The sequence below is a fragment of the Cylas formicarius genome, unplaced genomic scaffold, assembly GCF_029955315.1.
Source record: "Cylas formicarius isolate icCylForm1 unplaced genomic scaffold, icCylForm1.1 PGA_scaffold_4__25_contigs__length_36172078, whole genome shotgun sequence".
Taxonomy (NCBI): domain Eukaryota; kingdom Metazoa; phylum Arthropoda; class Insecta; order Coleoptera; family Brentidae; genus Cylas; species Cylas formicarius.
Genome location: NW_026844334.1, coordinates 5,460,662 through 5,478,750, shown reverse-complemented (window position 1 = coordinate 5,478,750; position 18,089 = coordinate 5,460,662). Strand labels below are relative to the sequence as shown.

General features: G+C 33.7%; 2 protein-coding genes across 2 annotated transcripts in view; one reads left to right on the top strand and one right to left on the bottom strand.

The window, feature by feature from the left end:
- LOC132700840 (U1 small nuclear ribonucleoprotein A) overlaps window positions 1-18,089 on the bottom strand; it is a 227,706-nt gene that overhangs the window by 39,639 nt on the left and 169,978 nt on the right. The window lies entirely within an intron of this gene.
- On the top strand, window positions 10,310-12,759 carry LOC132701354 (uncharacterized). Its single transcript, XM_060669188.1, has 3 exons — window positions 10,310-10,503; window positions 12,360-12,541; window positions 12,607-12,759. Exons 1-3 carry the CDS (start codon window positions 10,498-10,500, stop codon window positions 12,710-12,712), a joined length of 294 nt encoding a protein of 97 aa, XP_060525171.1. The 5' UTR covers window positions 10,310-10,497; the 3' UTR covers window positions 12,713-12,759.

Sequence of the window (18,089 nt, the reverse complement as noted above, 5' to 3'; positions counted from 1 at the left end):
TTAAAAAAGTACGGAGTAATTAAACCTACTTTCATTGTTCGGAATTGATTTCCTGGCAAAAAAATTTTTTGGGTGTAGTACACCCCGGATCTACGTCAATTTACGCCTTTTGTCTATTTACAGCTTTTGCCGTCTACTACTACTGATAATGGTGTGCCAAAGGTGTCCCTGTAGGTTACCAGCAAAAGGGAAGCACCTTTATTATAAAAGAAGAAAAATTAGGCGTTATGTACATAGTATTAAGTTACCTTATTGTTTATTATAAATAATACATGCATTAAATAAAAAAAAACATAATATTATTCGTCATCTGAGGAACACACATCTATTATTGATGGAATAATTAACAAATCGACGGTTCGATCATTCAGGTAGTCAAGATTCCACATTTTCTCCTCTTGTTCAAATTCCATCTCCACAGCGGAAGTTGACAATGATCATGGCTACTCAGATTTTGAAAGCGGCTGCTCTAAAAAGTTCGATTCGTACCAATTTCTCAGCCATGATAGTCTCCTTCTTTTTATATATCTGTTTCCCAGGATCTTTCTCTCTCAGACATGTTAGTCTCCTTCTTGCTATACTTTTCTTTCGCAGGATCTTTCTCTGCACGATAAGTTATAGCCTGGCTTATCTTTTCCCACGTGTGATCGGTTCAAGGTATTGTAGTTTTCTGGTCTTAACTGTTCCTACGATCTCCATTTGCTTCTTTATCCTTCTCACAACACCGTTATTTGTAATGTAGTCTGTTCAGGATATCTTTAAAATTCTTCTATATATCCACAGTTCGAATGATTCCGGTTTCGCCATAGTTACCTCATTTAGGGTCCATGCTTCCATTCCGTAAAGCCGGGGTGGCGGTCTATTGTTATTCTCGTTTAAATTTTCTCGTGCTAGTTCTATTCTTTCTTTAATTTCTTCATTGTTCATTGTTAGTCCATATTCGTAACCGCATTGGACGATTCTGGTCACTAGCCTCTGAAGATCATGACATGGCTAGTTCTCTGGTGACACTTCCGGAATGGCTCGATTAAATAGTAGGTTAAGGTCTTTCGTTTTGAAGTTCATATAAACTTTTACTCCAAATCCTTTCACTGCGCCAATCTAAGTTGTATAGAATTTAGGTTGTAATTATATGACACCACAGCGAAGTAAGTTGCCAAAATAACACCAAACCCTAAGGTGGGACATCTACTTTAAACAAAACTTCTTGTACTTGCTACTTGCCAACTGTGTGCCAACTGGAGTTGAATAAAGTGTGACTTATGCAATCTGACGATTATTTGATTTGCCCAAGTTGATTGGTTTTATGGAATGTTAGTGACATTAGGAAAACAACAAACAATATGGTAACTGTTTTTTTTATTTGTTGAAGTTTTAAAAATATATTCTTTTTTTATTCCGACTAAAAATTTGTCGTCTCCTCTGGATCTACAATTGCCATCTCTTGTAAAAGTCGAGCAGGACTGAGACTTTGTAACTTGTATCATATTCCTAAGCGAAAGAGATGCGGATGCGAAGGGAAACCGTCGTTAAATACCGAGGTTACTCCCTAAGTATTTCTCTAGACTTCTCGGCTATCATTCGCCGAGATTGGTTTCGTCAGTCGGGCACTGATAATTATACTCCAAGTGGTTGACTAACGTCCGTTACTTCGTTTTTGCAAACTATTTTCCGTCAGTAAAATGAGACTTGGTGTGGCTTTTTCAATTTTTGTTGACAATTTTGAGGATATGAGACGAGTAAACATAAAAGTCTAACGAGAACGAGGTTTCGCAATAAAAAAAAAACGAAGAAAGTGTTTTAGTCCCGTGCCGTGGCGGGGGGGAAGGGCGGTCGGGGGAGGGGGTCCTGCGTCAACAAAAACTTTCATAAAATTTTGCGTCGTCGGATGCAAATGTATGCGCATATTTTTAAAGTTTATTTAACATTCGGAACACGCGGCACTAGACTTATGGCCCGAGGAGGTCTTATTGGCAAACGTGGGGCGTTCGGGCAATTTCGTTCGGAATAAATGTTGCTTCCTGCCGGACGGACGCGCGCGACTCTAAGATTTTGATCTGGCCCGCAGGAATCGTCTCGCTTCGATAACGGGATTAAAATCGACCGTTGCGTTAAACTTAACCGACCCCGTACACGAGCTTTAATAGCAAATTTAATCAGTTTGCGGGGCGCGTGTAGCGCGTGTTGCCGCCATTTTTAATCATAAAAATTTTCAAAAATTAACGGTGTTCTCGGGCCGAATTGAGTTTTCAATTTTACCGGATAGCGGTTAAGGTAGAGTATATGTATTCATTTATTAATCGATCCCTAAATAAAACATCACTGCACTACGTCTGCGTTTTATACGGATTCGCAATTGATAAATGATATGCGATACCAGTAGACAGGGTGTTTCAAAACAAAACCGAAAAACTTAAGGGACTCATTCCTAGTTTAAAATAAAGGGTACTTTTATATAAACGTTGGGTCAAAAACGAACCAATATAGCGGAAAATTAGTATTTTTATTTTTAAAACTAAAATAGAACAATAAAATATAACGTATTGAATCCATATTTCATTCATTAGAACTACATTTAAAGTAAAACTCTTATTATTGAACAATTCATAAATTAGACAATAATTTTTTGATTAAATTAACTGAGTAATGGCAAATAAAGTAATAATAAAAAAGGCCTTAAGAAGTGACAGCGGTCCACTAGAATTTTTGTGTATTTTTTTTATCCCCTTATGCATTGTTTTAGTTTTTTTTTATTTCGAAAAGGCAACGTATTATGAAAATTGGAGAAGACAAAAGCTTCTAAATAAAACATAAAATAATAAAATTGCATTGTGTATTAGAATTATTTTCGATTTTAAGATGAGAATAAAATATTTTTTAGCCATATTTGACTATTGACATAATGTTCATTTAAGATGAACGCACCACTAAATTTTGAGCATCTTTGACAAATGCAATACCAATCACTATACAGGGTGTTTAAAAACATATGCGAAATATTTGAGGAGGTGATTCTTTGTTTCAAATAGAGGGTAGTTTGTTATAGAAGGTTGGGTTAAAAGCCAAATAGAACAATAAAATATAACGTATTGCCTCCATATTTCATTCATTAGAACTACATTTAAAGTAAAACTCTTATTATTGAACAATTCATAAATTAGACAATAATTTTTTGATTAAATTAACTGAGTAATGGCAAATAAAGTAATAATAAAAAAGGCCTTAAGAAGTGACAGCGGTCCACTAGAATTTTTTGTATTTTTTTATCACCTGATGCATTGTTTTAGTTTTTTTTTATTTCGAAAAGACAACGTATTATGAAAAAAATTGGAGAAGACAAAAGCTTCTAAAACATAAAATAATAAAATTGCAGTGTGTATTAGAATTATTTTCGATTTTAAGATGAGAATAAAATATTTTTTATCCATATTTGGCTATTGACATAATGTTCATTTAAGATGAAGGCACCGCTAAATTTTGAGCATCTTTGACAAATGCAATACCAATCACTATACAGGGTGTTTAAAAACATATGCGAAATATTTGAGGAGGTGATTCCTTGTTTCAAATAGAGGGTAGTTTGTTATAGAAGGTTGTGTTAAAAGCCAGATGGAACAATAAAATATAGTGGAGGTATTACTATTATAAAAACATGTTGTGTGTAGAGTGAATTAGACTGCTCCTATCATTCATAACTACATTTTAAGAAAGTAAAACTCTTATTATTGAACAAAGTGAGAGCAGTACGCTAAATTTTTTTAACTAATTTTTGTTTAATCCCGTTATACATTGCTTTAGAGACAAAAGTTAAATAAACAACATAAAATAAAAAAATATTCAGAGAGAATCTTTTTGGAATAGCAATATTTTCAATTTTAAGATAAAAAATAAAACATTTTTGCTTTGTATTAGCGTTATCTATTTCACTGAAGTATGTAAATTACATTAATTCATCAAATAAAAAAAAATCTGTATTAACCAAAATAATGAGAAACTTAAAAATACCAATTTTTTTTATGAAATTTGGTATGTGGGGTTAGAATAATATTCGGAACAACTTTTTCAAATAACTTTTTCCAATATCTCTAACGCGAAGCAAAATATCGAAAACTGAATCTAATAATTCGCAATTCGTTTAAAAATTAAATTTCACTTGAATATCTTTAAAAAATTGAACCATCAACCTGTATGACTGTGCAAATCTTTAAATCTGTATTGCATTACCACACACACCAAACCATTAAAAGAATTAATACTAATACAAAACTATTCATGATATATTTTCAAATTTCAAGAAATTTAAGTTAAAAGAAACAACTTTAAACTAATCAAAATGTCTAGCTTCAAACAAAACTCAAAGGTCTTTGAGAAGTAATTAAGTAAGTAAATTAGAAATAAAACTTATAAGGCAAAAATGAATAATGGTTGTGTTATTATATACTTCGAAATAGAAGATTTATTAAGCCATTGCTTAATGAAAATTTACGACAATCATTACGCCGTCCTTCATTGGTCACAACTTTAGCAAAAAGTGAACGAAAACAAACGAGATTAGTTATGCAACACAGCTTACAACTGCTAATTCTGTGTTGCCTATTCTACAGGGTATAGTTTATTCTTACCTACTTATTAATTATTGTTTGCTGCGGAATTAGTGAAATAACGCTTGTAATATGTTAAGAAGTTCAAAAAAAGTGTAGCTCAGAATGTAAAGGGACAGAGAACAAGAGGAGCGGCAGGGAATTAACTTACGAGTTTGAGTCAATGTTGTGGTCAATAGTAGTAAAAATCTCTTAAGATTAATAACAGGAAATGCTTTTTTGCTTTAAACAGATATAATATTTAGGCAAGACAAGACAAATAATGTGTACGTTGTACGTCTTATGTTTATTATTATAATTAATTAAGTTGAAAGTGTTCCTTTTGTTTAAATTACAAATTAAGGGCGTGCCACGGGTTAATAAATGGAAGCTTTTTGAAATTTGAAGTTAATTGGCATCTTTGAAATTATTTTTAATAGTATTTTCGACTACACGAAAATTCCGTATAAAATGTAAAAAGTGTTTATTTGGGATTTCAAAAAAAACACTACATCTTTAAATATTTAAATGTTTTTTTGCTTTTTTATAATAATTATACTATTTATTAATTATTGTTTGTTATCAACGTCCTCCTTTTTTTTTCAGATGGCATAAACCATTAATTGGGATCGTTTTTGCTCCGAAGCGGAAAAAAAAACCCGGGTCGTGGCTTGTCGGACACTTTTAGAGGACGAACCTATCCGATCGACGACAACGACGTCGGAAAGCGAAAGAGGGAGAACTCGACAGAGGACAGAGACGAGTTCATTAGGGATCCCCCGCGTCTTAGAACTCTCGACCGTTCCCCAACAATCTCGTCTGGGTTGTCCAGGAGGTGGCGGGGGGTCACGGGATTCCCGTGCAAAGCAACGGGGGATATTTTCATTCAAGGGTTTTTTTTTCGTCGACGGATTAAGAAAATAATCCGTTTTAATCGATGAAGACAATTCGGATAAAGGGAACAAACGACAGTAGGCGTGTGGGAACATATTTGATGTCAGGAGTTAAGCCCGAATTAATAAAAAAAATTAGCTAAGGTTAACAGATTAAAAATATAGACTTCGACTTGTAATACGTTATAGTTTTTGAAAAATTGGTGCAAATATGCAATATGCAAATATACAAACGCAATTCAAATATGCAGATATGCAATAAAAAATAAAATATAGTGCCTCTTTTAGTGCATTGGTGAAAAAGGGACTAGAAGCTGAAATATATGAATATAAGACAAAAATAAATAAATTCTATTCCAATGGCAAGTTAGCAACAGAGTTAAAAGTGGCACTAGAACACTGTGCATGAAAAATAATGAGGAAAAAGAATCCTAATGAAACAATTGCCATCTATACAGAGTTTAGGTGAAATTAATACAAAAAAAATTACTACGGTTAATCTGATAATTTTGATTTGTTTTTATTATCTTTGTTGCCGCGTTCTGAAATGTTCAATTTATCACCAATTTACTTAAAAAATATAGGCTTAGGCTTGCAATACGCTATAACGTTGGTGCAAATTTGCAATATAAGTGTGTAAAATATAGTGTCTGGTTAAGTGTATTAGTGAGAATAGAAATCAAAATTTAAGAAAAAAGTGCGTACATAAATTATACTGGGGATCTATTACAGGGGGCTCAAAAATTAAAGAGGGAGTAGAAGCTAATCTAACGGTGTTAGAAATAGAGATCACCTCACTCGAACATCGTGCAAGAAAAATCAAGAGGAAAAAGAATCCTAATGAAAAATCCAGGAAAAATGCCATCCAAGTGAATGTTGGTGTTTCACAAGGCATTAAACGACATGACAAGTCAAAATAAAATGTGACTATGTGGGTGCCAGTGCAAGAAAGCCGCCACCAAGGTAACGAAAGGGCCGGCGACCTACCCCGAGATGGCTTCAGGCCGCATGATCGGAGGAGGACCCTTTTGTGGGGTGGTTAGACCAAAATCAGCAATATGCTCATCAAAAGGTCTTATAGGTCTATGGAAGGACCACTGCCGAACCAGAGCCCAGCTGTGGTATCTAATCATGGAGATGAATTTAAATAAGGCTCCATAACTAACTAGGGAGTTACGCAGCGGCGGAAAGGAATAACAAGTCATATGAAAAACAGATGCTAATGCCCTTCTTGAGATCTTGAGAAGTTTGAGAATATTTTTCGACAACTTATATAGTATACTTTCTACCATATTACAAGGGATACGCTCAGTGAGTTGATATAGGCTGGAATGAATATTCCAATATGTCTCACTCCATTCAACCAATCACTTGCTTAGGCGTTGTAACAAGAGTCAGCCACATTGAGTTTATATATTATTTTACAAAGTCAATCAATTACAACGTTATGCATGTTATACAAGAAAATTTAGGAATGCTTGGAATGTCATTAAGTTGATTAGAAGAATTCAGTTGTATACCACCACCACCGCCACCTCCGCGAAGCTGTTAGTAAATTTTCGAAGAAGTTGATGGTATGCAAATTTATAAAAATGTTAAAGGACGAAGAACCAGAGTGTGATTCCTCTGGATTCCTCTATATATAACAGACGTAGTTTCTGCACGGAACTAAAATATTTACTTAAGGATTTCCAGATTTCCAGCCGGCTGTTACCCTTTAAAGCGGAGCCGGGATAAATCACCGATCCCGGGATTATGTGAAAGGAAACGCAAAGTGACATAACGGAGCGCCTATTTGTCTCTGGGGTCCGTATATATATATATCCGTTCGAGGCGCTTGAAAAAAGTTTCGTTCTCAATCTCAATTTTCCGATAAATAATAAACTTTCGAACTCGGGGCAGTCCGGTAATGACCGCGCCCTCAATATCTGGTGGTCTCCGGGAGGGGGATAACAAAGGAAAAAAAGTTTTTTTTTTACTTGTAAGGTCGAGCCGAACGCCGAAGCTTTTATTTTTCCGGATCAAGTAGCTAAAAATACAAGTTTCTCGGTTCTTGAGTTTAGGGAAAAAATTTCCTAAGGACAGAACTTATTTATTATAGTATTTCGGGGAAACAAAACAACAGTTAAGCAAAATCTGAATTGCTTATGTTATCTCTACTACTTACTAATAGTTCAGTAAAGGGAAGAAGTATACAGAGTCATATATTTGCAGTAATTATTATAATTATAAAATTATAAAAATATAAAAAAAATTAATAAAAAATAAAATTAAAAAATTAAAAAAAATAAATTATAAAAAATTATAAAATATATAATATAATATAATATATAATTATATATTATAATAATTAGTCCGCTGCGCTCCGCTGGTGTCAAATAAACTCGTGAGTCAAATGCCGTTTACCGCACTTACTGCATAATATACCAATTATTACCATATATAACACCATTCAAACAAAATATTTACTATTTGCCATAATTAAGTAGTTTAAAGAAAAAGACTGTAATTGTAAGAAAAATCATCTAAGGATAGAGATTAAAGAGCATTAAATTTTTAAGATATGAGGAAGAAAAAGCCTAGTCCTAACCTTTTGTTTTGCTTCTACTGATGAGACATGGATATGTCAAAATCGTACAATTGGTCTTGGCAAGATATTAATATAAAAACTGTTAAAACCACTAAAGTTCATGCGAACGGTATGTAAAATTTTTGTGGGAAATCTAAATTATAAATGTCACTTTACTTATCGACTGGTCCACTAGCTTTTAGTTGTAGCATATAGCACGTAGTATTTCAATTGTCTGATATATTGCATAACATTTTCCTGTGTATTAGTTTTTGGGTACAATTTTGCAAGAAACACGAATACAATTGACTGACAGACCGTCAGAATTGACAAACGTCAAAATTCAAGTTGTGCGGTAAAATCTCCGAAAACATCCGAATCCTTCCAGACCCGTGCGGTAAGATCCCGGAAATGTCCGAAGTGGCTCGGATCCATGGGAAAAGAAACTCACTTGGTAAAGTGGCGCTTCCCGCACTCCAGATCGGTGTATAATTAGGTATTTTACAGAAGGAAGTAAAAAAATATATATAGCTGAAAAGGCAACAGATCAGGATAATGAAATATATTTGGGCTTCACTGTCTTGGAGAAAGCGTTTGATAAAATACTATACAAACTATAGAAAATTCTACTTTAAAGAGGAATCGGAAGCAAAATGATAAGGGTGATGAAAAATATACGCAAAGAAAATATTAGGTAGGTATGTAATATACCAAAAAAAAAAAAATTCAGAGCCATTCACATCCCAAAGCAGGATTTTTGCTTTTCACATATTGACGAAAAACAACTGTAAAACAGATACATGAGAAATGTAAGAGTATCCAAAGGAGCATTTGCCAAAGGTCTAATAGGTTTCCGGAAAAGTTACAGAGTTACAGAATAGCAAGACGATCTGGAATAATGCTTTTATGGACTTTGGAAGGAAACTAAATAAAACTAAGACAAAAGTAGTGGTGATGGAAAATGAATACAGAAAAAGATATATAAAATTGGATGATATAATGATGCCGCAGGTCACAAGCTTCAATTACTATGGAATAGAAATAAAGAACAGAAGAAACCAAGAAAAAGGGATAAATAACAGAATAGAAAAAACACGAAAACTGCACGATTTGCAAAAAAACTAAATCACTAGTAATCTCTAAAGAACCAATGAGATGTAAGCTGGAACTTGAGATTATAGAGCAGGTAATGAACATTAAATATTTAGGAATTAGATTATCATGTGATAATAACATGTTGATGAAATAAGAGAACAAACTGCAAAAGTCAATTGAACACCAGGATGCCGAAACGACACGATATGGAAGAACAAATGAAATATATCGCTGGAACAAGACCGGAAACATCTCAGACTCAGAAATGTTTGGAACCAAATGAAATGAAAACAAAAAGGAAAATAACAGGAAAAAACACTCTGTGAGAAAGAAATGAAAACATAAGACACGCATGTGGAATTGAACACCTGAACAAGAAATAGAAAGCAAGAATGGAATCAACATATAGGTAGAATGTCTGAACAACGGATAGTGAGGATAGCAAGAGATAAATCGCCTGCCCGTGGGATGATTATAGGATGTCCACGAAAAAGATGGAACGACAACTCGTGATAAAAATTACATTGAGATAAAACAGGTAGAAGTGCCTCATATAGAAGAAGAAGAAGAAGACGTTCAGACTTTTGATTAGGGCAAATGGAGATCCAGTTTCCATTGAGTTATTGGGCCATTATTTGATTATATAATTACGCAAATAAACAAATCGTTACATATTTTTCTGAAAATTAATTCTAATGCGATCACAATCACACTCACGATCACCTCACTCGTATTTTTTTCTTTCAGAGATAGAAGACAGGCATTAAACAAAAAAGATTTAAATTTATCTCAGCTTGAAGACAGTACTCACTCTAATTGTCTAAGTGTCTTAAAAATCTTAATTACAATTACACCCAGTAGTAACTATATCAGGAACTCATAAATAATCAATAGCATTTTCTCATTCTTCTTTGGAGGACCGTCCGTTTCCTCATAAACAGACACCCGGTATAAAAACAACACTTTGTATAAATAATTATCATTAATTATTATTGGTCAAAAAATCATTATTAGATGCAGACCGTTTACCCTGAAAAATAGCAGGGACAGATTCCTTAAACCTTACTTAAACTTCCTTAAAAAGTTGTTTTTCGTATAGGAGACACGCCCAAAGTAACCTAATTATGATAAATCCAACGTATTAAATATCAATATCAAGGTTTGTTCCTGCACCGGTCCGGTTTTGGTTTCGCGTTTGAACATTTTTTTTTTTCGTAAAACGAGTGGGGCTATTAAGCTGTGGTCCCCTCAACGTGACCAGACGATCGGCAATGAAATTCGGGTATATAAAAGACAGGCCGAAGAGCGACAAACGTATACAGTTTTTCGGTCCCGAAAAAGGTATTAAACGACGCTAAAAATGAAGGTAAGAAATAATGATAACTAATATTCGCCTCGTAATTTGTTAAGTTGTGAATTATTTTCAAAAAAAAAAAACAATCGCGGAATCCGAAATAATCCGGTCGAGCGTTGTTGTTACTTTTAATTAAAACGCTCGAACGGTATTTGTCAGTTAAAATAACCGAACAAATTAAATTTGTTTGTTTGAAAATTTCGTGTTTCGCAGAATTTTGTTGTCTATACAATCGCTTAACTAATTAGATTTAGCCCTAAATAGGGACGACTATGATAAATGAAATCATTGATTAAATCAAATCAAATTTTTTATTAATTCCTAGGTTGTATATTATATTGATTTAGGGCCTTGACTGTTAAGAAAAAAAATTTTTTCATTATTTTAAAAAATTTTCTTCAAAGCAGATGTCTTTACGAATTTTCTCTATTTCTAAATTATATTCAAAAAAATATATAGAACTGATTGTATTTCTAATACAATTCTAAAGGAAGATATTGGAAAGCGTTAGTAATTCACAAAATATAGCCCCCTAGGTCTTTACAAATTTCATCTCTTTTTAAATAATAGTTTTTTGAAACTTCGTTCAATTTATAAAAAAAAAATTGAAAAAATCGTATTTCTAATATTTTTTAAGCAAGCAAAGCAGCGGTTAAGTCAGAAAATACAGCCCTATATGACTTTACGAATTTCATTTTTTTTAAATTATAATTTTTTAAAACTTCGTTCAATGTAGAAAAAAAATATAAAAAGAGAACAGATCGTATTTGTAATACGCTTGAAGGAAGGTAGGGGCAAGCAGCGGTAATTCAGAAAAGAGAGCCATAAGGCTGTCTTTACAAATTTCCTCTATTTCAAATTTATTCTAAATAGTTTTTTTACGTTTTTTATTTATAATTAATTCTGGTGGATTAAAGTTAATACGTTTTGATAAAAAAAATAAAAACCTCTAAGAAATAGAAAGAAAAAGAAATGATACTTATTTATAATAACGAAAACTAACTGTAGCAAAGAACCTCTTACTTTTTATGTGCAAAAGAATAAAAAACAGTATTTTAATTTTAAAATGAACAGGTAAGTAGTAAAGTAAAGAAGGTGAATATGGTACATCTAAATGAAACTCTGAAAATTTTAATTTTAATTTTTATTGGATATAGAGAAAAGCGAGAACTCAAAAAGAAGTTTGTAATTTGTTCAACGCATAAAAAACAATTACAAGATCCACAGTGAAATCGAAAACACAATATCAAACATTTTAGATCATATCCCACATTTTTACACTAAGACTAATTGGTTGAAAATCAAACAGTTGGTTTTTAATTTTTAGTTGCAGCATGTATAATCTTAATATTAGAGATACCATGTTAACATTGAAACCTTTAAATATATGCAAGAATTCAGGAAAGATAACGATTACGCTACCAAGCGTATTCTCATGTCATCTGTCCTGATTTCGAGTATACCTAAATATACAAAAAAGAATAAGTTCAGATTATGTTATATATTTTCTCATTGAGCAATTAACTAATTCTGTTGTATAGAAGTAACTAAAGTAATAGTAATTTGTAGGTGAATACTGGCCCTGATATATACTACTTTTTTATAATTTAATTATAATTAAAAGGCATATTATTATTATTATTATTATTATTATTATTATTATTATTATTATTATTATTATTATTATTATTACTATTATTATTATTATTTTAATATTATTATTATTATTTAAGCGTTACTCTTTCATAAGGCCTGTTTATGGGTTATTGCCAAGAATCAAGATATTTTCCGCCCATTTCGAATCATGGTGGGCGCATATACAGAGGCCGTTCGCCCACGTAAACTTAAAGCTTCGTATTTATTTTCAGGCAATGATCGTCGCTCTTTTCGCTCTCGTGGGCATAGCCGCGGCCGGCATAGCCGTGCCGCAGGCATTCACGTACGGTGTGGCCGCCCCCTTAGCTTATTCCGCGCCCCTCGCCTACTCGGCCCCGTTCGCTTACGCCCCTGTGACGTACGCCGCTGCCCCCGTCGCCGCCATCCAATCCGGGTAATTTGCGCTTTACCCCTTTGTGTCGGTTAGTTCGCCGGATTGTTTATTATTTTTATTTATAGGTACGTGGCGGCTAATCGGGGCGCGGTGCACACCGCCCCCCTTCCCCAAGGCCCCCACGCATTCAGCCATCACCTCAACACCGCCCCCGCCCCCGGAACTCTGTAAATTAATTTCTTTAAATTATTTTCGAGACTAAACGAATAAAAAAAATAACTGCGTACCAAAGACTTTTCATTTATTTTGCGGCATATGCAATGGAATTGCAAGAAATTTGACAGACAAAATTAGCAGCTATTTTCAGTGCAAAATAATTCAGAAATTGAAAACATTAGTCCATTCCTATTGATAAGCTAAAAGAAAACTCTCAGTTCGTCACCGACTTATAAAAAGGATACACCAAGGAACCGTTTTTAAAGTTTATATATAAAAAAATTGTGTTAGGATGTTTTCCTCTTCTTCTTCTTCTTATTCCCACATTAAATCCAATTCTGATGGCCAGCTATCTTACCATCTTTTTTGTGGTCTTCCTCTTGATCTTTTTTCCTTGGGTTTTCCATCTCTTGTGATCTTTGCTAACCTGTGCTATTGCATTCCGGCTCTGGTTTCTATGGCATACGTAAGTATTGATCTGTTGATGTTTTATAGATTCTTGTTTTCGTTTCTATTCCTAGATGTTTATTTCACCACACTATATCCCTTAACGCACCTGCTGTGGCTACTGCTAAGTATCTTGATGACATTACTTGCTTTATGATTGTCCCTTCCATCTCTAGCTCTTATTGGTTCCTTAGATACTGTTAAACATTCAGTTTTCTCTGTTGATATTGCCACATCGTATTCTTTTGCGGTTTTACTAAATATGCGTAACTTCTTTGTAGGTTTTCTTTGCTATTAGATATCAGTACCGCATCGTCCGCGTAACATAGAATCGTGATATTTGTGTTTCCTATTTTGTACACTGTTATTCTTTTTACTTTTTCTATCATTTTGTTCATAATCAGGTCAAATAGAAACGGACTTAAGCTGTATCCTTGTCTTATTCCTGTGTTAACTTTTATTTCTTCATTTACCTTTCCCTCAGCTTTTATTTTAGTGGACCAGTTGTAATTGAGTTCTTCTATGATCCTTATTATTTTAGAAGATACATTTTTTTCTTTAACTATTTCATTAAACGCTTTTGTTAGGTCCACGAAACACATGAAGATAGGGTTGTTGTATTCTGTCGACTTTTCCCCTAACTGGCGAATTATAAAGATGGCACCTGTTGTTCATCTGTTCTTTCTAAGACCTTGTTGTTCTTCGCATATCGGAATTGTTGCTCTTAGTTCTTCGGCTATGATTCTGGTGAAAAATTTCGATATTGTATCTAGCAATGATATTCCCCTATAGTTTGATGGCTTCTTCTTGTCTCCTTTTTTAAATATTAATGTAGTCAAACTTTTATTCCATTCTAGAGGCATGTTTCGTTCTTTAATTATTTTATTGAAAATTTTTGTTATTTTCTTTATTAGTTTTGTTCCGCCATATTTAATTTGTTCGTTTGTGATCGTATTTTCTCCTGGTGCTTTGTGTGTTTTCACTTCTCGTATTGCGTTTTCCACGTGGTTTTCTGTTATTCGTGCTAGATGTCGTTCGTGAATCTTTCCTAATATTCCTCTTTGATGGTTTTTATCCTTGCATTCACCTTGTTTCTCGTTGCTACTTAGTTTGCGTGTTCTTCTGATGTTTTGTTGCTTCTATATTTTAAGTTTGCATCGCTTTTTTTTGCATATGACTTTTTTTGTTATTTACATTTATCTTTCTTGTTCCAAGTGCTTCTCTTGAAGCTGTTATTATGTTGTTTGTTATTTTTTTCCAGCATTGTTCTACATCATCGTCATGTGTTATTTCGTTTTCTTCTATTTTTAATTCTAGTTTGTTTTGATAAAATTTGATTTTGCTTAACACTAATTGATGGTCTGATCCTATGTTGGCTGAGGATAGTACTCGAACATCCATTATGTTCTTAGGCTATATGTTTTTATTAGTTATTATGTAATCTATTACGGATTTCCTTCCTCTTGTATGTGCCCAAGTATATGTGTGTTGAGGTTTGTGTTGGAAGAACGTGTTGTTAATTCTTGGTTCGTCGTGTGCACATTACTCTATCTAGTATTTCGTTTCCCACTCTTGCGTTCAGGTCTCTCATAATAATTATTTTGTCTTTAGATGGTATGTTATTAAGTTCGTCTTGTATTTGGTCGCAGAAGGCTACATATTCTTCCGTTGGTTTGGCGGCATCTGATGCATAGGTCGATACAATGTGCGTTGATGTTTTTTCAATATTCAGTGTTGTTATTAAAATTCTATCATTTACGTACTTAACATCAGTTATGTGTGGTATAAATTTTTCATTTATTAAAAATCCAACTTCCGAATTTGTTATTTTATCGGTTTTCTCTATGCCACTATATAATACCATGTAATTTTCGTATTTTGTTGTACCTTTTCCTTTGCGCCTGGTTTCCGATAGAGTTAGAAGGTATTTAGTACAAATGCTGTTCATTTTTAACTGGAAAAAATTGTTCAAGAAGTAACTGTGGAACTTTGAAAAACAATTCCAATAGGGTGCTTGGTTTATTTTTTGGAAAAAGCCATAACAAGCGTTTCAAAAAAATTCTCATAACACCCGAAAACTATACCAAAATCATTACGGAAATGAAGGAAACCATGTCATTTGCACCGCAGCATTGGAAGTGATTCCACACAGGAAGAAGGAACGTCTCCCAAATATTATAAAAAATGCTAACGAAAAAAAGTGTTGGTGTTTCAGCAGAAACGATGATACAAAATACCTATAGACAATTTAATTAAAAAAAAAAGTACTTTAACGTAACCTAGATTGTAACATTAACTGTTTGTGAGTTGCCCAAAAATTGGCCCTAGAGAACACAATAATTACGGATTTTCTTTAAATATATAATCATCAGTTTATATGTATATGTGTATGTGCCAACAGAAGTAACGAAGAAAAAGAAAAGTAGAAATGGCAGCACTGCCAGCTACTGAAATCTAGATTTATACGTTGAGACAAAAGTACAGTTTTATATAGGAAAAATAATCTATCACTTACTTAATAATTGACTACTTTTAATCGAAACCAATTTTCTCAGCACATAAAACTAATTTAATTTTTTTTGCTTAGTGACAATTTCGGAGAACAAAATAAAATCACATAATAGCTAAAAATTCGCTATCTAAAGGTATTTTCTATCGGATCTCTCAGCCAATCACGTCATAATAGATAGTGACAGCGCCATGCTTCGAAAATCAATACCGAACGCGCCGCTCCGTTCGATGTAGCTAGATTAAATTAATTTCAATTAAGTTATAGGGCATTATTGAAACAAGCCGCGTATGTACGTATGTATATCGGAACGTTTCTCATCGTTTCAGCCATTCCAACGCGATGAATAACTTAAAATATGCGCATATATACATTAACTCAGCTATTAATTACTGCAAAATTATCAACTACGACGCTCGCACGTGATTCTATGATTTCACGCAATATTTTGCTCTCTAACCTCACTTTCTCATTTCATCGGTGATTGAAAATAAAAGCTAAGCGGTAACTTTTAAACCATGAGAAATACAAGGTCGGTTAATTAATGCATTTATTAAATTATCAGATGTGGACTAGGATTTATTTTAGAAAAACCAAACTAAACGATTTTCCTTCCTAGCACATTTGTTTTCATGCTTACAAACACAAATGTTATACAAAAGTTGTAGGGTTGAAAATGAGAATTCACTTGGTCTCGAAAATCGATGAAATCGAATTTTTCGAAAGTATTTTCGTATAAAAATGTTATATCTCGGTGACGGTAGGTCCTAGGGGAGCCCCATTGGTGCAAAAATGATTGGGGTCGAAAAAAATTTGACAAGCAAATAGCGTTTCGTCCCTTGATGGAACTTATTGAAATTGGAGTTGCTGGGGTTTGGAAAGTATTTAAAAAAAAATGAAAAATCGCGTTCGCAAGGGTCTAAGAAAAAGGCCATTTCTCAAAAACCGGTTTTGCGATCGTAAAATTTATCGAACGAAAAGATCCACAAGATCCAGTGCTATAAATCTTTATTCTTGGTTATTTTCAAAAGTATACAGGGTTGGTCGGTTGGAGTTTTATATGCCTGGTCTGCTGTAGCAAAATTACCCCAGAGAACTATGCCGTAAGTTATATGAGAGTGAAAAAGAGAAAAAATAGGTAACTCGCAATGTGCCCACGGTAACAAGTCCTTTAAGTTTATGGATTACAAAAAATGTTAGAGGCAAGTTTTTTACACAAGATGTTAATATGAGGGGCCCAATTTAAACTGTCGTCAAGCGTTACTCCCAAGAGCCTCACATGTGTTTACTTTATCGTCAAAATTATCAACATTGTGCATAAGTTCATTGGAGTCATTGCCGTAAGTCACAAATGTGTTAGGAAACAGAAAATGATACAAACCATTGATGTAAATAGTGAACAGTAGCGGACCCAAGACGGAGCCCTGAGGCACGCCACTGCTGATAACCCTCATCTACCCAACCCAAAACAATCTAAAATACACAGGAAACCCGTTAAGTTGCTGGAGAATGCCTTAAGGTTAATATCGAAGTCACCAAAGATTATAATTTCCAGACATTTATCAGAAATGTCATTAAGAAGAGCCTCAAAAAAGTTTCCACTGCAGGATCTGTACGAATCAATTACCAATATATGACTACAGACAATCACCAACGCGCAGAACACCGCCTCTATCTCTAAATTATATCAGTCAACATCTATAGCCCTGCACTCTACCTCGGCCCGAGCAAACATACACACAAAAATTATAAATTAGTTTAAAATTTTCAATATTAATACCGGTCATGATATCATAATTCACAATCCAATGTTCGCTAAAACACGGAACGTCAAAGTTATTAGTTTTTAAGAATATATTTATTTCGTCAATTTTGTTAGATATACCTTGAATATTCCGGTGTAGAACATTCAAGTCGACTTTATTAGGTGTTTGTGATGTTATTATACTCTTGAGTTTTCCTGTCACCTGAAAAAAACTTGTTGATTTTCGTGCCCGCTGCCCAGCCTTTAGGATCAGTTTGGAAACGTTTACATCATACACACCAACTTTGAATGATGAGTATAGATAATTTCTTTTAATGAGAAACGATTGCACTGGTATCCACGCAGTTTGCTGCGGAGTAATAAAATAATAATAATTTCATTCAATTAAATTAAATAAATAACCAATCCGCTCGACTGGTTTCGACCCAAGAGATCAACAACAGATCAAATATTCACCATAAGACAGCTCCTAGAGAAAAGCTGGGAGTTTAACAGAGAGGTTCACCAACTGTTCGTAGATTTCCGCCAAGCATATGATAGCATCACCAGGGAAAGTGTCTGGCAAGCGTTGGAAGGCATAGGGGTACCAAAAAAGATCATAAGGCTAACCAAGATATGCATAGAAAAATCTAAAGCCAAAGTTAGGGTAGGAAAGAACAACACCGAGGCTT

Bases quoted from the DNA above. Each gene is read 5' to 3' on its own strand.
- LOC132701354 (XM_060669188.1), top strand. The intron at 12,542-12,606 runs GTAATTTGCGCT...TTTTATTTATAG, and splicing joins GTCGCCGCCATCCAATCCGG to GTACGTGGCGGCTAATCGGG.